The sequence below is a fragment of the Panthera pardus genome, unplaced genomic scaffold (genome assembly GCF_024362965.1).
Source record: "Panthera pardus isolate Hobbes unplaced genomic scaffold, ASM2436296v1 HiC_scaffold_11, whole genome shotgun sequence".
NCBI classification, from domain to species: Eukaryota; Metazoa; Chordata; class Mammalia; order Carnivora; family Felidae; genus Panthera; species Panthera pardus.
The window spans coordinates 94,068,306-94,089,444 of NW_026526666.1; the positions used below are offsets into that span (position 1 = coordinate 94,068,306).

General features: G+C 59.9%; 1 protein-coding gene across 1 annotated transcript in view; it reads right to left on the bottom strand.

The window, feature by feature from the left end:
* The window catches only part of ARHGEF10L (Rho guanine nucleotide exchange factor 10 like), a 141,674-nt gene that overhangs the window by 34,219 nt on the left and 86,316 nt on the right, over nt 1–21,139 (bottom strand). The window contains 6 exon segments of the mRNA XM_053898907.1: nt 2,984–3,138; nt 3,823–4,043; nt 5,881–5,967; nt 11,497–11,517; nt 11,519–11,619; nt 19,762–19,862. Of these exon segments, the coding sequence (XP_053754882.1) occupies nt 2,984–3,138; nt 3,823–4,043; nt 5,881–5,967; nt 11,497–11,517; nt 11,519–11,619; nt 19,762–19,862 (686 nt within the window).

A 21,139-nucleotide genomic window follows, 5' to 3' on the forward strand; every position in this document is an offset into this window, starting at 1 on the left:
AAAAAAGAAAAAGAAAGGCTCCAAACCCTCATTTTTTCTAGGTGGGAAGGGACTTCCCAAAGGCCCGTGGGTGAGCCGAGCATGAACCTAGGTGTCAAGTGGATTATTCACAATTCCCAGACTCTCCAGGCCACCAGGAGCACCAGAGGGGGCTCCACCAGCACAGGGCTGCAGAGATTGGCCCAGGAGCTCTGGGGCTGGGACGGGGTATAGGTATCTGAGGCCCGAGTGAGTCTGGAGGGGGCCCCACAGCTAGGTCATGGGCCAGGATGATGATTCCACACCCTGCCACATGCAGCCGAAGTGAAAGGTCATGGGGGGGACCCTCCCCCACCCTACACCGTGAGGCAGGTCCTGAGAGCCCCTCCCCCCGCCCCCCGCCTTCCTGCCTGGACCACCTCTGGAGGATAGCACAGAAAGAATGGGGGAAGGGGGAGGCCGGGCGAGACAAGGCCTCTCCCAGAGGCCTCCCTGGCCAAAGCCAAACCGAAGCCCCAGAGGGTGGGCTCCAGAGAGAAAGAGTGAGCCCAGGCCCACTTGGCCAGCCGGGTGTGATGGCCTCCCAGCCAGCCTCCCTGCCTCCTCTCCCGTCCGCCGGCCACAGGGCAGAGTGCTCAGCCTCTTCCAACATTCTATTTCCCATCGACTGAGACAAACCCAAGGCCCACCCTATCAGCCGTCTGCTCCCAGACCCTGCCCCCTGCCACTGCCCCCCTGGTTACTGCCCAGCTTCAGCATCCCGTGCCTCGGAGAGGCCTTTGCCCACCAGCCCACCCCATGCCCGGGGGTCAGGCCCTCACGTGCCACCCTGTTTCCCCCCAACGCCCCTCAGCGTGATGTATAACCATAAGCTCCCTACCTGTCCACTTGACTGATTCTGTCTCCCGCTACAGGCTATATACATTCTTCAGGGCAGGGTCACACCTGTTTTGCCGGCCGCCATATCTATGGCACATAGCAGGTGCTCAGTAAATACCTGGTGACAAGCGTCTGCAAGGCAGCAAAGCTGGGAGAGCGGCTAGCGGATCTCAGCCCCTCCTCCCGGCCCGATGGCCTCCAGCTCCGCTCGGGGAAGCCCAAACCCCCTTACGGCTGGAGAGGGCCCTGGCCCTCGCAAGAGGACTTGGGCTCGGGCTCACCCACGGCACTTTGGGAAGCCCCTTCCCACCTGGAAAATGAGGGCGTGGAGTCCAGTGGTCCCCAGTGGCCTTTCTGGTTCTGACAAAGCACCAGGCTCTAACCCTGGGCTGAAAGCCAACGGTTAGACCCCAGGCCCCCGTTATGGGTGTTATGTCCCCCGCAAATTCGTAAGTTCACGTCCTAAACCCCAGGACTTCAGAACGTGACCTTATTTAGAAGTAGGGGTGTCGTGGATATAACTAAGATGAGGTCACACTGGAGTAGGGTGGGCCCCTAATCCAATAGGACACAGGGGAGGCAGCCATGGGAGGGCAGGTCCTGTGGCCAGAAGCCAAGGAAGCAACCGGAAGCTGGGACAGGGACCCGGAACAGACCCTTCCCTCCCGGCCCTCGGAAGGAATCGACCCTGCCAGCACACTGGTCTTGGACTTCTGGCCCCCAGAGCAGGAGGTGGAACAGTTTGTGGTGTCTCGTTAAGGTGGCCCCAGCGATCTCACCCCCCCCCCCACCTCCTCCCACCCCCATGCCCAAACTGGTAAGTCAGGAACCAGGAGGCAAAGGGGCCAAGGGCAGCCCCTAGTGGGGACCCGGGCGGCCAGGGCAGGGCAGGGCAGGGCTCGCGGGATTCAGCAGGAGCCACAGGGTACAGGTCCGCTTGGAACCCCCCGTTTAGATCTCCAAAAATCAGAGTCCACGTTTACAATGTCTGTCGGTGAGAGGGATTTTTTTCCCTCCCTCTTCCCCCTTTAATTAAAAACTATAAATGCCTTATCAAAAGCTAATTAAAAATACCAACACGGTGCCAAGTGGCAAAAAAATAGCTCAGTGCAAATATCCGTTTATATCCCTGCAACAGGCAGTGATGACGCAGCAATTAGAGGGCTCTCTCAGGAGGGAGGGGAGGGAGGAGGAGAGAGGGAGGGGGAGGGAGGGCAGGGGAGGAGAGGGGAGGGGGAGGGGAGAGAAGAGGGAGGGAGGGGAGGGGAGGAGAGAGGAAAGGGGAGGAGAGAGGGGAGGGAAGGGAGAGGAAGGGGAAGAGAGAGAGGAAGAGGGAGGGAGGGGAGGGGAGGAGGGGGAGAGGTCTATGACTGCTGAGCTTCAGACCCATCAGCCCTCTCTGGGCGCCCTGGGGGTGGCTGCCCTCCCACCCCCAGCACATATCTTGGAACCGGGAGCCGAACGAGCCACAAGGGCACAGGGGCCACGGCCTTCTGTGTGGCTGTGCACAACCCACACCCCCTCCCGGACTCCCGGCATCTGCGGTTCTTGAGGCTTGTCGCGAGAATTCAGGTGATGCGCACAAATCAAACGCTTCTCCCGTTCCTGGTACACAGCGGCTCAGACCTGTTAGCCTTGCCCTCCAGACAGCATCTGTGCTATCCGTGGCCTGATAACGTGATAGATGTTCAAATGCTTGACTCCATTGAAGCACTCCCCGTGCCAGGCCCTGGGCTTCCCCTTCGCCGGGTTGTTTAACCCGCCGGGACCCGTGCACAGCGGGTACAGACATATGCCCATTTCACAGATGAGGAGACCCAGGTGCAAAGAGAAGCCGATCGCCAGCGGACACAGCCATCGACAGGGCAGTGAAGTGACCCCAGACCCCGGAGTCTTTGTGACCCAGAGTCCCTGCTCTTCCCAGAGCCTCCTGCTAACGGGGTGAGCTGCCTGCACGGTAGTGAGCGTCCCGTTCCCGCGGGGACCCCCGTGGGCACCAGGAATCTCTAACTACCCCCAGACTCCCCGATGTGTGTCTGAGCTGCCTCCTTGGCCTGCCTCCCGCGACGGCTCGCAGGCAGTGCCCGGGGCCGCCCCCCACTGCCCCCAGCACCACCATCCTCACCACTGGTCCGAGGGTAGGCGGCGACGGTCCCATCCTGCAAACCAGCGAACAGGTGGAAGGGGCTATGCCGCAGGCAGAGCACAGGCTGCAGGCCTGGGCTCCTGGAGGTCGCTAGGCACTGGGTGCCCGTGTCCACGCTGCCGTAAACCAGGATGCTGTGGGGAGAGGCCTGAGTGACTCACGGAGCCCCCTCCCCCCACCGCCCCGCAGGCCCTCCCGCGGAGAGGGGTCTGGGGGCTCCCCAGCTCAGCCAGGCCTCCCTGCCATGGCCACAGGCCGTTGTCCCACTCTTTGGGAGCCTGCACTTGGCCGTGGGTGGTTCTTTTGAGGACAGCACGCTCCCCACCCCTGGTGCCAGGGAGAACTAGGTGGGAATCTCGAGAGGCGACATGATCAAGGTGCCGAGAAGACTGTTTTCAGGGGGCACCTGGGGGGCTCAGTTGGTTAAGCGACCGACTTCGGCTCAGGTCGTGATCGTGCGGTTCGCGGGTTCGAGCCCCACGTGGGGCTCCGTGCTGACAGCTCAGAGCCCGGAGCCTGCTTCTGATTCTGTGTCTCCCTCGCTCTCTGCCCCTCCCCCACTCACACCCTGTCTCTCTCTCTCTCTCTCTCTCTCTCTCTCTTTTTCAAAAATAAACATTTTAAAATTTTTTAAAAAGAAAAAAAAGTGTTTTCAGGACCCCACAGACCCAAGTGGGAATCCAGACATGCCGCCTTCCAGCGGACTGACCCCAGGCTGTTGCGCCTCAGTTTCCCCCATGAAATGGGGCAACAATGCCGGCTTCACGGCCAAAAAGGAAATGAGGCCGTGACACACGCCTCCTCCCCAGGCCCCTCACCTGCCATCCTGGAGCCCGAGGCAGATGGTCGGATGCACCGCAGCTGAGGGCTCAGCGGCCACGTGGCTCTCGTCTCCGCTCTCCCCCTCCTCCGGCTCGGGAATGTACTCCATGCAGAGCACAGGGGCTGCCAGCGGGAAGGACTTGACCGTGCGCGGCGAGGGCCGGTTCAAGGAGAAGATCTCAACCTGGCCCCCTGCACCTTCCTGCCCGCCCCCGACCTGTGGCAGAGACCCGGAGAGGCCGTCAGGCACAATCGCCAGAGCAGGGACAGAGCTGGGCCCCCGCCCTCCCAGCGACGTGCCCCAAACTTCAACTTGTACTGAGGTTAGGCATCGGGAGGAGCATTCCACCCCCCTCCTGCCCCCACACGTCCTGCTGTCACTGGAGGTCATGCTTCCCCAGTTGCCATAGCAACAAGTTAGTCCAAACGAAATCAGTTAAGGAGCTAAGGTAGACTAAACACCAAGTCAGCTCTATTTCCCCATCTTTAGGGTGAATTTCAACCAACAAATAGTGAACATACATGTGCTCCTTCAAAATGTTCTTCTCTGTCTTGTTTACCATTCTACTTCTGTGTCACGCACAGTAGGCACTTAATACATACTTGCTGAATGGATGGACAGATGAATAAACGGATGGAAGCAAGGGATAGAAAAGTGGGTAGATAGATGAGCAGATGGATGGATAACTGTATGGATGAGTGGGTGGATGGATGGATGATTACACGGATAAGTGGATGGATAGATGGGTGGATGAGTATATGGCTGGCTGGCTGGTTGGATAGTTAGATGGTTGGTTGGATCGATGGATGGACGGACGGACGGATGGATGGATGATTGGCTGGATGGTTGGATGGTTGGATGGCTGGGTGGTTGGATGGATGGATGGTTGGATGGTTGGATGGGTGGTTGGATGATTGGTTGGATGGTTGGATGGTTGGATGGCTGGCCGGCCGGCTGGCTGGCTGGAAGGAAGGATGGATGGATGGATGGATGGACGGCTGGATGGAGGGATGGATGGAGGGATGGATGGAGGGATGGATGGATGGATGGATGGATGGATGGATGGATGGATGGAAAGATGGATGGATGGATGGAAAGATGGATGGATGGATGGAAAGATGGATGGATGGATGGATGGATGGATGGAAAGATGGATGGATGGAAAGATGGATGGATGGATGGATGGATGGATGGATGGATGGATGGATGGATGGACGGCTGGATGGAGGGATGGATGGAGGGATGGATGGAGGGATGGATGGATGGATGGATGGATGGATGGATGGAAAGATGGATGGATGGATGGATGGATGGATGGATGGATGGATGGATGGATGGAAAGATGGATGGATGGAAAGATGGATGGATGGAAAGATGGATGGATGGAAAGATGGATGGATGGATGGATGGATGGATGGATGGATGCTTGGATGAATATACCACATGCTAGAAACTGGGGAAACAGTGAGAAACAAATCACACTCAGAGGACACTTGGGTTGGACTCTCAAGAGTGAGCCAGTGTTCCTGCCTGAGTGCCTAGATACAGGAACAAGCAGAAACTGGAAAGTGGCCAAAGGGGTGGGGAGGTGGAACCCCAGGCAGCCTATGGGAGAGCACAGGCTGCATCACAAGGAGCGTAAGGGGACCTGTTTGAATTGAGAGAGGCTTTGCCAGGAATCCCAGGGGAAAAGAGGTGGGTGGGGATCTCTGCCAGAGATGAGCAACATCCAGCCCTGCTTCCTGACCCCCAGGGTAAAAGACCCTGACATCCAGGTACTCGGCACAGCTTTGTTCGTTTCCTTTGTGGCACATGGCCATTTGCAACAGCCACGCTCACTTCTTTGTCACTTGGTTTTCTGTCGTCCCTGGTGAAGTCGCATGTGCCAACTCTGAGCCCAGCACAGAGGTTCGCAGGAAGACCCTCCTGACTGAAGATGGACCTAACGGGGGCCAGCAGGCAGGCAGCACCCTCCAGCACCCCCTTCACGTCGCCACCCTCCCTGCTTCTGTCCTGAGGCCAGAATCCCTGGCTGGGTTCAGGAGTGACTTACCCAGAGGTAGCCCTGTGGAAGGGACGTGCTCACCGCCGAGAAACCCAGCAGGGGACAGCTGACAGGACTGTGGACCAGGGCCCCAAGCTGTGAAGACACACAAGGCACACACATCTGGCAGCGGGATCTCTGTCTGAACCACCACCTGTGGGGTTGTTAAGCCTGCAGATTCCCGGGCCCCATCAGGCCCCAAATGTGAATCCCTGAGGGGGATGGGGCCGGGAAAGCCCCATAGGATCTCCAGGCAGTTCCTATCCACTCACGTTTGACCAGCGCTCTTCTAGAACCTTCTGGCTAGGAGGCGCCCGAATGATGCTCTGGGGCAGCCACGGATTTCTCAGACTAAGCAACGTCCAGATAAGATTTGATGGCAACCACTGACGCCCGCCACCCCCCAATTTCACAGATGGGGAACTGAGGCCCACAGAGGACACATGATTGCCCTAGGCCACGAGAAGATGAGTGCCAGGGCCCGGCCTGCGCCAGCCGCCCTCCTAGGTCTTCCTGAATCCTTCCAGAAAAGCACAGTGGAGGAGGGAAGGGGTGCTAGACATCTGATACTGCCCCACTCAACATCAGAACCCCTGTGCAGACGAGCTAGACCCGGCCAGTCCGTCTGTCCGGCCAGGGCAGCAGGGTGAGGAGATGGCCTGGCCCTGTCGTGGACGCTGCTGGAACCCGGGGCCAGCGGGAGGGGAAGGAGGCCAAGAAGGGACAGTTCAAGGGTCCCCACCTGCAACACTGCCACCATGGGACCTTTGCTGGGCAAGTGCTGCCCTCTGCTGGTGGTGAAGGCCCTGGCCCGCCCCGGCCCTGTTGGGATGTTCGAACAAGATGTCCCATGGTTAAAGGTGAGGAAGCCCAAAGAGGTCGCCTCATCCAGTCCCCTCATTCAGAAGTCAGCACACTGAAGCTCAGGGGGTGGGCATGGGAGGCACATGACTGGCTCAAGGTCACATAGCACGTTAGCAGCAGAGTCAGGTCTGGAATTCAGAGTTCCAGCTCCCTGCCCAATGCCCTTCGCACTCTGGTTAATTCTACCCAGAGGCCAGGCCGCCCTACTGGAGGCCTGGGCAGTCGCCAGCTCCCACCTCTGCACAGCTGGGAGCTCTAGAGGCTTCCCTCGCCCCGGCCCCCGGGCCCCCTCAGGCCCCTGCTCCCCAGTCGTTTTGCTTCATGGTAGGCCACACCCAGCTGAGGCCGCCCAGCACCCCCCTGCCAGGCTGCTGCTCCCGTCCTCACAGACGGGCACAGGGCAACCACAGCCCAGGCTCATACGTTTCCATGGCAACTCCAGGGGGCCCAGAAGTCAGCCAAATAGAGTCCAGGTCCAAAGTGATGGCAAAAACTCAAATGGCTCGTTGGACGGGCAAGGCCCGGGACCCAGAAGTCCCACCTGTGCCAAGAAGCCAGCTCTCCCAAACCACGGTGCCCCGTGCAGCGCAGTGGAGAGCGGCTCGGGGCTGGGGAAGGAGACGGGCCATGGAGGCAGCCAGCCTGGGCTCTGGTCCCAGCTCAGCCGCTACCAGCTGGTGACCCCACAGGTCAGTTCGTCACGCTCACGGAGGCCCTGACATCTCATCAGGATGGTCGTGGGGACTGGAGAGGCAGACAAAAAAGCAGCGGCCGCTGCTGCTTACCAACAACCTCCTGTGTATCACCTTACCTCACGGGCAGGCCCAGGCCAGGAGGGGAGGGCTGTGGCAGGGCTGGGAGGCAGGGGAGTCCTGCCTAACGATGGCCAGGACAGAGGCTCTCGGCCAGCATGCTGAGGCCTAAGCAAGCCTGGAACAGACCCTCTGCAGGTCGGGGCCACAGCCCCGGCCCCCCCGAGGGGCTATGTCCTAGAGCACCTCAGTGCAGGGGGGCACCCCCACCCCTCTCCCCGAGCCCCTGCCCCCAGGTAAGGCTGCAGCTAACGGTGGGGACACCTTTGCACTGAACCTTCCAGGGACAGGCCCCCAGCCTGGATGGGTGCCGCCGGGGGTGACCCCGCGGCCGTGACGCCTTCGGAAACCCTCCAGAACAGACGCCCGTGGGGCCTAAATGTCCTTGGATCTTTGCTTCCATCTCTTGAACTCTGCACACACGCCCCGTGACAGGCCTGCCAGTGCTCGGCGTGAAGCACGCTGCCGACCAAGGTGGCATTCCCAGCATCACTCGGCTGGAGCTCAGGCCCAGGGACGGCTGTGCCCCAATGATGTCCCCTCGAGGAAGGTCTTGGTGTGGCCCAGCCTGGGCCCCAGCCACCCGTCGGCACTGAGAGGAGAAACGCTCCTTCCTTCAGCCCCCATGTCCCTGCTCCTTTGACGGGGGAGAACCCCACGCACGCCCTCATCCAGCTGGCAGGACATAGCACGGACCTCGTCCACACTGGGAGGGGGCTGGGGCCAGCGAGCGTTTTCCCGGAAGGCAGACTGAGTCCTGGGCTCCCAGGAGGCCAGCCGCAGAGCCCGAATCCTGGAGAGAGGCGGCGGGCCAGGAGGCCCAGACAGCGGCCAACACGCTCACATCTGTTGCCACGCTGGTTAGACAAGGCCCTGGCACTCCGGGCCCCTAATTCATCTGGCCGCCTGCACAGAGCTGATGGGGCGCATCTGCCCGGTCCGGGGTGGGAGGCAGGTGCAGGCAGAGCGGGAGGGTGTCTCGGGACCCAGCAGATGGGCACACGCAGGTCTGGTATGTCCCTCAGGAGCTCCACAGGCTCACCGCCCCCGGAGATTCACTGGGGGTTCTCTTCGCTCCCACAGGGGCTCCTCAGGAGGTGGCAGGCGGGGGGGGGGGGCTTGGAGGGGGCTAAGGATGCTCCCCAGCCTACACACCCCCCAGGCCCTGAGGGCTCCACATAAGGAGTATGAGGTGGATGATGGCTCCCCAGACAGGTGGGGGTTTCTTTCAGGGAGGCCCTGGGAGCCGCAGCTTGTCTCAGACTTTACTACCCATGAATAGCCTGAGCCCTGGCAGTTGGGGGAAAGGGGAAGGGGGGTTGGAAGGGACCCCAGATCAGGCCTTCTCCGCAGGAGTCCTAGGACCAGATGAGCCACGGGCAGGGTGGACCCTGAACAGCCTGCACTCCATGGGACTCTGCCCTTCTACCCCACCCCTGCCTGGCCCGAAAGGTACGTGAGAACGCCCGCCATGCTGGGAAAGAGCTCACAAGACTCAGCAGGGGCCTCCCCATGAATCAATAATAATCAATCAATAAATAAAGGCCTACAAAGGCCGACTTCCCCAAGCCCTATAGAAATGAACAGCATCTGTCCTTCCCCCCCGCCCCCCGCCAGAAATGTTTGGTGGGGGGACCGACACCAGGGAAAACATCAGCCAAGGCCGTGAGAGGCAGGAAAAGCAGGATGGGGCATGAGTCAAGAAAACTCTCCTTCCCCAGTGGGTGTGGGCAAGCCCTGCCTCTGAGGGCAGCTGGGGCGATCAGAGTAGCCGTGGAGAAGTGCCTCGAACAGAGCCGGGCACAGATGCCTCGCGAAAGGGCTTGTCACCATATTGTCGCTGCCGCTGCCCTGGCCGCTGCCCCCTCAGCAGCGCTGGAAGCTCACCCGTCTCTCTCACTGCGCCCCTAAATCAGGCTGTGGCACGGGGAACGCACCCCCATCTCCCGACACCACTTGCGGGTACACAAGCCCAAGACCCGTCACGTCCCTCCTGCTCCCCTGGCCGCCCTCTAAACCCTCATCAGACCAGCCAGCCCTACGCCGGCACACTCCCCAAATGTGTCCCCGTGTCCCCTGCCCACTGCCTCCTCTGGGACCAGGACAAGAGGGAGGAGAGTGGGGCCGACACACTCCCACGTCGAAGGGAATATTATATATAACACAGTTTTGGGCAATAAAAATTAATGCCAAAAAACCCACAGTGAACAATCAGGGAGATTGAAATAAAGACAGCAACGGTCTCTGCCCTGGCACGACTGTGCCTCACCCTAATCCCCGCCTGTCACTCACCCAATAAATGAAGCCAAGCCAAGGTCACAATTTGCTGATTTGACTTTGTAAGTATTACCTTGAGAATTAGGATCAGGTGAGTTCTCGCTCCCCTTGCCCTAGTCCGGCCCTACCTCCACTTGTACCATGTCCTGCCACAGCTTGGCGGGACAACCCCCCCCCCCCCCACCCCGGCCGCCAAGGTCCATATCGGTCTGTCTCTTGCCCCCTTCAGGAGCCACAGCTCACAACAGCCAGAGGAACCAGACGATCTTTCCAAAATGCACATCAGATCGTGCCACTCCCCTGTGTGGGAGCCATCCTTGGGGTTTCACTGTCCTGAGAACGAAACCCAAACCTGACAAGCCGGGGAAGCTGGCTGGCCCACTGTGCCCACATCAGACGTCATCGACGGCCTCTCCGCCCGGCTCCCGGCCGCTGCAGCGGCCCAGACTGTTCCTCTGAGCTGCCCTGTCTGTTTGGAATATTGTTCCCCTGGGCCCTCAAGGGACTGCAGCCTGCTTGCCGTTCAGGTCTCAGTTTAAAAGCCACCTCCTCCATGAGACCCTCCTGCCCCCTCGTCATGGGGCCCACCTCTGTATCCATCACAGCTGACTTATTTTCTCTATAACACACATCACTCTTCTGCGTTTCCCTGTGTTAGCCGGGGTGCCGCTGTCTGTCTCCAGGTTAAAAGCCACAGGAGGGTGGGGCCCTTGTATGTTTTGGTCACCACCATATACCCAGCGTCCAGCGCAGTGGCCTGGCACACAGTAGGTGCTCAAAAATTACGTACAGAACAGACAAAAGAATGAGTGAATGAGTGAATGAATGAACGGACATCTCAAGGGCATGTATGCTTCGTGCCCCAGTCTACACCCCAGTGAGCTTGTCTCTTGGGGCTTATGTATCTGGGCCTAGGTCCCAAGCCTGGCTCCCGCTCCCCAAAGCTCACATGACCCCCTCACCCAGGGAGGAGGAATGGGCAGGGATCACTCCAGATGGAGGGGCCAGGACATCGGGGGACGGAAGCCAGTGGAGCGAGCATCCCGGTGGTTAAGAACACCGGGGGCTGGAATCAGGTGAAGCAAGTTTCCAATTCCTGCACCCATCACTACTGGCTGTGTTTTTAGAAACTCACGCCGCCTATCTGTGCCTTAGTTTCCTAACCCGTGAAACTAATCTAGAAACATCTATGCATGGGGTTCTTATAAATATAAAAACAAGAGAGTGGTGGCAAAGCGGGGGGGGGGGGGGGGGGGGGGGCGGAATACAGTAGGTGCTTGACAAATGGAGGCGTGGCGGCGGCAGCCAGAGACCAGCTCCCGGCTGGGGGCCTCATAAAGGGTCCAACCCACGGTCTGGCAGAGCCCCTTGGGCATATTCCGGCCTATCTTCTTAGCTGGAGTCGCACCATCAACTGATGAGATCACGGCTATTTGTTAGCTCAAAACCATGGAATTTTTCCATTCACTTGACCCACAGAAGGCGTCCATCCTCTTTGGTGGGAAAGCGGGGCTCCTAGAGCAACAACAGGTCTTGACCGACTCCGTCAGCGAGAGGTGGGGAAGCCGGGAGTGCAGCCGGGCCCTCTCCAGCGGTGGGCACACCCTGGAAACTCTGGTTCCCCCAGGGGCCACCTTCGTGGTGGGCTCGGCCACATCCATTCCACACTCACCTGCAGGCTGAGGCCCCGGGGGGGAGAAGGCAGGAATGCAGCAGGCCAGGATGGGGCACCAGAACGGCGCTCTGCTTTTCTTGTCCTCGTCCGGACACAGCCAGCCCGGCTGGTTCTCCTCCCCTACAGCAAGAGGAAGGAGGTGGGTCAAGCCGGTCAGGGCCCCGCAAAGCCCAGGGGGGCCGCCCCCAGCCCCACGCCTGCCCAGCCAAGAGGAAACGTGACCTCACTCCATGGTCATGGCTGTGGGTCCCGAGCAGCGACTTGGGGAACCTAAGGTTTGGGTCCTGGAGACGAGAAAGGGTTTCAAAAAGCATGTGACGCTGAGCACAGTCCCCAGGCCCTGCTGCCTTCACTGAGAGCTTCCGGACATGCTTCTAGAGGTGGGAGACGGCCCCCCAAACAGGCTGAAAGATGATGCAGCCATGCCGTTCTCCGCCTGACTCTGAGGATGACGGTCAAGAGGATGACTCCCTCCTGCTTCCTTTGAGACCTACCCTGAGTCCCGGGTGGTCATCTGCCTCCAAGTCCCCAGGCCAGCTGGACACTGAGGCCCCGACCCTGGACTCACATCTGGACACCACTGCACTCACATCTGCCAAACTACACCCTGCCACGTCTCCTCCCCATGGGTCAGGGCTCCCTCACACGGCACCACCTCCAAGAAGTCCTCCCTGACCACCCTGCCTACGATGGCCCCCTCTCTCGGAAACCGGTTCTAAAGACCACATCGTATTTCCCGCATCGCCTCACCTCAATCTAAAATCATTTTGTCTGTTTCCTGGTTTATGGTCTGTCTCCTTAGGTCTCTGGAACGTGACCTCGAGGCAGCAAGACCTGGTCTGTCTTGTTTGCCACGGTCTCCCTGGCACCCAGCGCGCTGGAATGCTCCGCGAGCACGGATGGATGGGGTGAATGAAAAGCGGGGGCGGCGGGGGGGGGGTGGTTAGCGAGCAGGTGGAACTCTCCCTGCACAGGAGCCCAACCTTCTTTGCACCCCATGTGGGCTCCCTGCACAGGAGCCCAACCTTCTTTGCACCCCATGTGCACACCCCATGTGGACAGCAGGGGCACGGCATGGTGGAGACACCTACAGCGTGTCCACGTGCAGGCACGTGCCGGGTGCTACAGACACGTTCCCAGGCCTCGCTTTCACAACAATCGAGCACAATCAGGATCACGATGTTCGCTTTAAGGGCAACGGCGCCGAGAGCGACCCTTGGGGATTAGGTAACGGGCTAGGTCACGTGCATGGCCTGGTGGCAGAGTCCAGGTGGGGACCTGGGTCTGAACGACACAAATGCCATCTCCCAGCAACCAGCCCCCCGCTGAGGCCCATGGGTATCACCGACCCTGGACAGCCAGGAGGTAGCTCTGCCCTAGAGAGGGAGAGCCAGAGGCACAGGACAGGGTGCCCCAGGGGACAGGGGCCACTGAACGCAACGCCAGCAGGCTGAGCTTCGGGCCTGGGAGGAGAGGTCTTCCGCAGAAGGGTTGTGACGGCGGCCATCCCCACCCACGAGTCCACTCAGCGGCAAGGAGGAAGCTGGAACCCGGGCCCACCCCGGACCGGCCAAGCAAGGGTCAGCTCAGCCCCACAGGGCCCACCAGCCAGGCGGGCTTCCCGTGCTCACTGCTGTCCCCTACAGTCGTCCCCCCCCCAACCCACCCACGACAGCCAGAGCCATCCCACTGAACTTCCAGTGGACCTCGCCATTCCTGCATGCATCGAGTCCCATCCACTTGGAGTAAAACCCAGCCCTTCCAGAACTGTGGGGGACACTCCTTCCCTCCCAGCCTCCTCCCTCGGTCACAGGCTCCACTGCCCTAGGCTCTCCTCAGCAACTCAGGCCCAGGATGTTCCCTCCACCTGGAAAGCTGTCCTCTGCCCTCCAGGCCTGGCTCCTCCCCTCCTGTCACCTTCTGGGAGCAGCCCTAAGTGACCATCACCGTCCCCTGCCCCTCCATCACCTGCCATCTCAGCCCCTGGTCTGTCGTGGCCCTTAACACAGTTTCTGGCGCTTTTACTGACTTGCCTCTTTTTTCCTCTGTGTGCATAAAAGTGTGTGCATGCGTGTGTGCACGTGTGTGCGCATGCGTGTGTACCTCCATAAGTGTGGGTGTGCGTGCGTGTGTGCATGCGTGTGTACCTCCATAAGTGTGGGTGTGCGTGCGTGTGTGCATGCGTGTGTACCTCCATAAGTGTGGGTGTGCGTGCGTGTGTGCATGCGTGTGTACCTCCATAAGTGTGGGTGTGCGTGCGTGTGTGCATGCGTGTGTACCTACATAAGTGTGTGCGTGGGAGTGTGTGTGGGAGTGTGTGTGTGCACGTGTGTGTGTGCATGTGTGAGTGTACCTATATAAGTGTGTGGGCGGAAGTGTGTGTACAGGAGTGTGTGTGCATGAGTGTGTGTGTGCGGGAGTGTGTGTGTGAGTGTGTGCAGGAGTGTGTGTGTGCAGGAGTGTGTGCACAAGTCTTGTGCATGCGTGTGTACCTGCATAAGTGTAGGTGTGGGTGTGCATGTGCATGTGTGTGTGCATGCGTGAGTGTGTACCTACATAAGTGTGTGTGTGGGAATGTGTGTGGGAGTGTGTGTATGCATGAGTGTGTGCACAAGTCTGTGCATGCGTGTGTACCTGCATAAGTGTAGGCGTGGGTGTGCGTGCACGTGTGCATGCACGTGTGTGCGTGAGTGTGTACCTACATAAGTGTGCGTGAGTGGGTGTGCGTGCATGAGTGTGTGCGTGTTTGTGCGCATGTGTGCCCACGGGCTCCCCAACTACGCCTGTGTTCTGTGTGAGGTATGTCAGTCGTACCTCAATAAAGTGGCTTTTAAAAATGCCACCGCCACCACAGAAAGGTGGCGTCTCCGTGTGGGTCACGGCGAGAGCAGCTGGGACGAGGTGGCAGGTGACGATGCTCGTCCAAGACATCCGTCAATGTCGGGCATCACCACGTGCGCAACCTGCTTCACCAGAGGCGCCAGCCCTCGGCCCCACTGGCTCCTGGAGGCAGAGTCCAACGAAGCCGGATCCCGTCACTGAGGAGACGAGGCCACCACGGAAAGGCCAACTACGGCACGGCCCAGGCACCCTCACAACAGTGCCAACGTGCACCACACGGCACGGTTTACAAGGCTCTGCCCCGCGTGAGGCTTCGTTTCGTCCTTGGGGCCGCCAGGAGCGGTCGGTGATCGTGTCCCCCTCCTACCCCGGAGGGGACCGGAGGCCAGGAGGAGAGGCCCAACGCTGGGCCCAGGAGGCAGGGGACCGACCGGCGGGGGCACCCTGCCTGGGCCCGCAGCACGGGGTGTGACAGCCCAGACGTCCCGCCCTGCGGGGCAGCCGCCTCCGCCTCGGCAGGGGACATCACCACACGGCGTCCTGGACAAGTCCCCGGCCGGCGACAAACGAAGATAGATGGGACTCGAGTCCGCCCTGCTCTCAAGGAGCTTACTGTCACGCAGCCCCCCACCCAGGCCCCACGAGAGCCCTGCAGGCCGCTCAAACCGACCGCCCCCCCCCCCCCCCCCCGGAGCTCCAGCTCCTTCCGGGAGCTCAGCCTGTGAACATCAACCCTTCCCCCCACGCCCACGGCCCACCGAGTCCCGGCAATTTATTATTATATATTTTTTTAATGATCTGACCTTCTCCTTCCAGATGGTGCCTTCCCTGCCTGCGATCGCGAACGTTAAAAGAAAATGGAGTTGTTGCTCCCCATCTGCCACTGCCATTGTTCCTGTCACAAAACCAGAGCGGCTGAGACCAAATTAGAAGGCTGTTGCGGTCGAAAATTGAGAGCCCGCTCGGGATAAGTGACATTAAGAACTGGCGGCATCGGCAAGGCCTTGAGTTCCAACCGACATTAAGTGGGGGCTTATTTAGAGCCCAGCTCTGTTCGTCGGCACCCACCGAACACGAGAGCACCCCAGGGGGCGGCGGGGGGGAGCTCCGGGGCTGGAGGCCGCGTCCCTTTCCACTCCCCCCACCTCACAACCCTGCCCTCCGCCGGAGGCCGACTCTGCCAGGAAGCCCCTGGCAGATCCCCCCCGCCGCCTCCAGCTCGCTGTGCGACACAGAGCAGACACTCAACCTCTCTGAGTCTGTGGCCTCATCTGGAGGACGGGGGAAATGCCTCCAGCCATCCAGTGTCATCGTAAGCGCTGGGAAGAAAGGATTTGATGCCTGGCATGTGCCAGGCCCGCAGGAAATGAAGCTCACGGAGATCACCGTCCCCGAGGGGAGGAGTCTACGGGTATGCTCGAGGGCGGCCACCCCGCCTCCACCATGCTGAGCCCCCGGCCCCGCCCTGCTTCTCTACCCCAACCTGCCCCCAAAGCCTTCCTGCGCTCATTCCCAGCGCTGTGCCTATCCTGCCACCACCAGCCCCAGGGGGACAGGCCGGACCACGCTTCTCTACTTTCCAAATCCGAGGCTGCCCTCGAGGCCCTCTCACACCACGGAGGTGCTGCTGGCCGCAGTCACGGACGTGGGGGCCGGTGGGACCTCGGCACCCCTCTTTTCCCAATACCCCCCATCGTGCCCCAAGAGAGGCACGGAGAGACACTGGTGCCCCGAGAGGCCAGGTGAATGGCCGTGCTCAGCCAGCTGGGCTAATACCCCTCCAGAGGGCAGACCCGAGGGCTGGGGCAGGTCCCGGCGCCCGCCTCTGCACTGGTTGAGGGTTAGTGGAGATGAGAGTTCAGCACGCGGCCTGGGCCACGCTCAGGATCCTTCACTGGCTCGCAGTCAGGTGGAACAGAGGCCGGGTAGAAACCAGATCAGGATGCTGTCCAGCTCTCACTGCCACGAGGAACAGCGCCCGTCCCATCCAGAGTTTAAGCTCCACACACCTGGCCCTGGTGTTCTGGAAATGCGGCCCGTTCTTCCACCTGCCTGCTTCTCGCCCCATCAGTCATCAGCTCTGGTCACCACAGGACCTTTGCGCTTGCTCTTCAGAAGCCTAGACCGCTTCGGCTTCGGATGTCGCCTCCTCAGAGGCCCTCCCTGATGGCAGCCCTGGCCCCCAGGCTCGGTGACCATCATGCCGCCCAGCTGTGTCCCCTAAATACCACCGTCTCCCCCTGTTGATTTGCCCCTCGTGTAATATCTGTCTGCCCCTCATAAATTACAGGTTCTGTCCATGAGGACGAGGGCTGGAAAATTAACCAAGTCAGACGCAGCGAGGAGTGGGGGCCCAGGCCGTGCCTTCGAGGATGTACCCTGAGAACCTGGCAGCAGCCGGCAGCCTGCCCAGCCCGGGTCCTCTGGGAAGGGGAGAATAAGGACTGTGGTAGGAGAGGCCCCAGGGGTCCATGGGGTGGAAAAGCCAGGAATACAGCACTTGGAGGGCTTCAGGTGAGGGGACACGGGAAGGTGGAACCAGAAGCCCGCAGCCATGCCTCTCCCTCCTCTGGGGGAAAGAGGTCCCAGCTCTTTTCTGGAGCCTTTACGAATAGGAAACTAATTGGCAGAGGGTGGGAAGGTGTCCCACCCCCGTTCTGTGCTGAATCGTATGCGACCTCAGCCCGGTCACTTCCCCGTCTAGGCGACACGGGTGCCCCCCGTCCTCAGAGTTTCTTCCACGTGCCAGGTGCTGGCCTCCCCAAATATGCACAAGAGCCCCATGAGGGCACTGGCTTTATCCCCCCTTTCTGGTGGAGACAGGCCTCTGAAGGCTCAATCACCGGCCCAGGATCGCAGAGCTGGTAAAGGGACAGAACTGGGAAATGAAAGCCAGGCAGCCCAGATCCATTTCACAAGGCCTGAAGATCCCAAAATGTAAGAGGGGACAGGACCACGGGAGCTCCAGTCCAAGTTACCAGGAGGGAGCCTGCCTTTCCCCAGAGCGCACGGCACAGTGGGGGCCCCACTGGGATGTGAAACGGGTCCCCAGATGCCCCGGGGCACCCTGGCCTTTCCTCCCAAGGGGCAGAACTGACCCCCCCCCCCCGCCCACGCTGAATCCCAGCCACCCCCATTCCGGTCCTCTCCTTTCTCAACGTGCAGTGGAGTGTGATCTCCCTACGTGGTAGTCAGGAAAAGAGGAAGACGGGGGAAAAAATTAAAGGAATCACATCCTTGGTGAATAAATGTTTTTAACATATTCTATTACTAACAGGCTCGTATTATCCCCCACCCCACCCAACCAGGCACTGCAGATAAAAAAAAAAAAAAAAAAAAAAAAAACTGGCAAAATAAAAGGAACAAATTATTCAAGCCCCAGGGGAACCCAGGCATTCAAATAAGATTTCAAATGACTCTCCTTCCATTAAAACTTTTGCTGCAGTGAAACCGCGTGGAGATAAAGCGGCTGAGCGTCACAGGCAGCCGAGACAGGAGAGGCTCACCCCGTTCACCCGTCTCCCTCCGACGCCAAGCCCAAGCCCCACTCAGCAAAGCAGCAGGAGACTGACCCGCCTTTAGAGCAGGTGTAAAATCGACCGAAGTGCTCCGCGGGCCTGCGGGGGAGGCACGTCAGCCTTCCTGGGGTGAGCGTTCCCACAGCGGGGCTGGCTCTGCTTGAAATCCTCTCTCCTCCCTCCGCAGCCCTGCTGGTCACCCAGAAACATCCAGCGGAGGCCTGTGCCGCATCAGCAACAGATCCAAGAAGGGACTGGCTCCCCCAGAGCACCATCTCCTCCCCATACCCTCCCGCCTCCACATGCCCTCTGGGCCCAGCAGGCAGAGTGATCCACTCAAGTGGAACCCAGTTCAGGGGGCTGTCCAGCTCTCACTGCCACGAGGAACAGCGCCCGTCCCATGCAGAGTTTAAGTTCCACGCACCTGGCCCTGGTGTTCTGGAAATGCGGCCCGTTCTTCCACCTGCCTGCTTCTCGCCCCATCAGTCATCAGCTCTGGTCACCACAGGACCTTTGCGCTTGCTCTTCAGAAGCCTAGACTGCTTCGGCTTCGGATGTCACCTCCTCAGAGGCCCTCCCTGACGGCAGCCCTGGCCCCCAGGCTCGGTGACCGTCATGCCGCCCAGCTGTGTCCCCTAAACAGCACCGCCTCCCCCTGTTGATCTGCCCCTCGTGTAATATCTGTCTGCCCCTCATAAATTATAGTTTCCTTGACAGCAGAGATCTTTCAGTTTTCGTCACCGCTCTGTCCCCCCAGGCCTAAACTCACAGTAAAGACTCACTCAATATTTTTGAATTGATGAAAGCCAGGGACAAAGGCCCTAACCTCTTCCCAGAAATGTTTCAAAGCCTAGAAAAAGATCACTAGAAACGACAACCAACAATGAGAAAGCAAACAACAACAACAAAAACGTCCCTGCTACCGGCCGGAAGCAGCAAATAGGAATCCAGTGCATCACAAGATACAGTAGTGCTGAATGACAAGGACCCAGGCCTTTTGTCAATTCACAACGAGGACAAAGAAAGTAAGGACAACTTAACAGATGGGTTTTGCAGACAGAAACTCTCCAACGTGAGAAGGCAGAGAGACAACGGTCCAGACTGGGCTCTGGGGGCCGAGGGCCCAGGGTCTGAACCCCAGCTCGGCCCCTTCCTTCTAGGCGAGCTCGGGCAAGTCCCTGGCCCTCTCTGGGCCTCAGAACCCTCTCCGGTAAAAGGGGGATCACGACAGACCTGCCTCCTAGGGTCATCGTCAGTGTGAAATGAAAGAGTTGTGTGTAAAATGCGCAGAAAAATGCCCCAGAGGAAACGCTGTCCACACGTGTCTGGTATTTACCTACGTGATCATCGCAGGGGGAGTAGGAGAAAGAGATCACAAGGAGGTCCTGCTTGAGCATCAGTTTAATCTCACCTGCACCGTGCGGCGTTTTTCTTTTGGTAGCAGCTTTACCGAGACAGAAGGGGGTGACCACGAAACCGCCCTTCTCTAGTGTTGACGTCACTGGTTTCCAGCACGTTCGGAGTGGAGCGACCATCACCACTACCTACTTCTACAACATTTTCGTCACCCCCCCCCCTCCACCAAAAGAAACCCCCTCAGCAGCCACGCTCCAACCGCCCTCCCCCAGGTCATTTATATGGTGAACGGCCATCACTTGATAGATGGGGAAACTGAGGCTCAGAGAGGAGCAGTGGCTTGTCCAGGGTTACGAGGCAAAGCCTCAGCGCTCAGAACTGGCTCCGGTATTTCTCCACCGCACGACCTCCCTCCAACTCAGAAGCCCCCCACCCCCACATGCACACACACACACACACACGCACACACACACACACACACACACACCCAGGCCTCCCGGCTCCGCATTCCTGTCTCCTGCGGCCCTCTCCCCGGGCCTTTACTCACGGAGTCCAATCTTGGCCAGGTGCAACCTGTTGACCCAGGAGATCTTGCTCAGGGGGTTGGGGGTGATGAAGACCACCATGAAGCTGATGGGGCGGCCAGATCTGCGGCAAGAGGGTGACGAGCGTGAGTGAGTGTCCACAGCGAGCACCCAGCTCTTCCCTCGACCACGCGCACTCACAGTGGCACTGACTCTGCTCGGAGCACCGAAGCGTGGCCAGAAAGGCTGGCGGCCGGCAAAGCCGAGGTCTCCTGGGGGAGGGGTCCCTCCACCCACCGTGGCCCCGGAATGGAGGTCCCTCCCCAAAGCGATCAGGCCGCGTTCCGCAGCCCAGCCTCCAGCACCTGCCCTGCCCGGGCTCCCCGGTCAGCTCTCCACGGGCCTGTCAGACACACGAGCACGTCCGACCGGGAGCCCGTGCAGGCAGGAAAGGGCCCTCTCGGACTCCCAGGACCGGGCACAGTGTGGGTATCCGGTAGACATTTGTGGAATGGACGCACGAGTGAATGAAGCCGTGAATGAATGAGGTTGTGCCCAGGCTTGGGCAGCTAGGGGCCGCTGTTGTCACAACACTGTCCCCTCACCTTGGAGCCGCGCCCTCAGAGTCCTCTGGGGCAGGCTGTCTGCCAGGGGCCATCCCGGGAGGCAGGCAAGGCTAGTGTCACCAACTCTCCCACGGAGAAAGGGGTGCGGGGGCAGGAAGGGGCTGTGAGAGGCCACTCAGCAGGGGCGTGGCACATTGGGATTACGGCTCAGGGCCCTGCCTCTCTGCCTCTGAGACCCTAGCCTGGAGCCTCGTCTCCTGGGCTCCTGGGCTGGTGGCCCTGCCTCGGACGACAGTGCTCCCTCCAATCTCCCTCTCCATGCAGCCGGTGTGCTTGGAACCCTCTGTCCCCCACCGTCCCCTCATCCTCGAGGTCAAACGCAGGCCGTGGGCCCCTCATTGTGCCAGCCCAGGCTTCAGAGCCAGAGCCCGTCGGAGCCCGGCTCAACCGCCTACTCTGCGGCCATGGGGCGATCTGACAGCTCTTTGGGCCTTGCCACCCTCCTCTGCAAAATGGGGCTCAGATACCTTTCCTCACCTCTGCTAGATCTGTCATCGATTCCACAAACATCAGCGGAGGGTCTAGGGAGCCCCAGCGCCTGTGTGGGCATCTGGGGGGAGGCCGGAGACCCAGCCTCGGTCCCAGAGGAGACCCAGGGCCCGGTCCCGGGGCTCTGCACAGTCTGAAGTGAGTGACAAGGTCACAGCACAAACAGAGCCAACCGACAGCAGAGGGTCTGAGTCCTCAGTCTCCTAGCAGAGGACGGGCCCAAGTACGAATCCAACATTCATTCGTCCGTGCATGCGTTCATTCCACAAGGAGCACCCACTCCGCG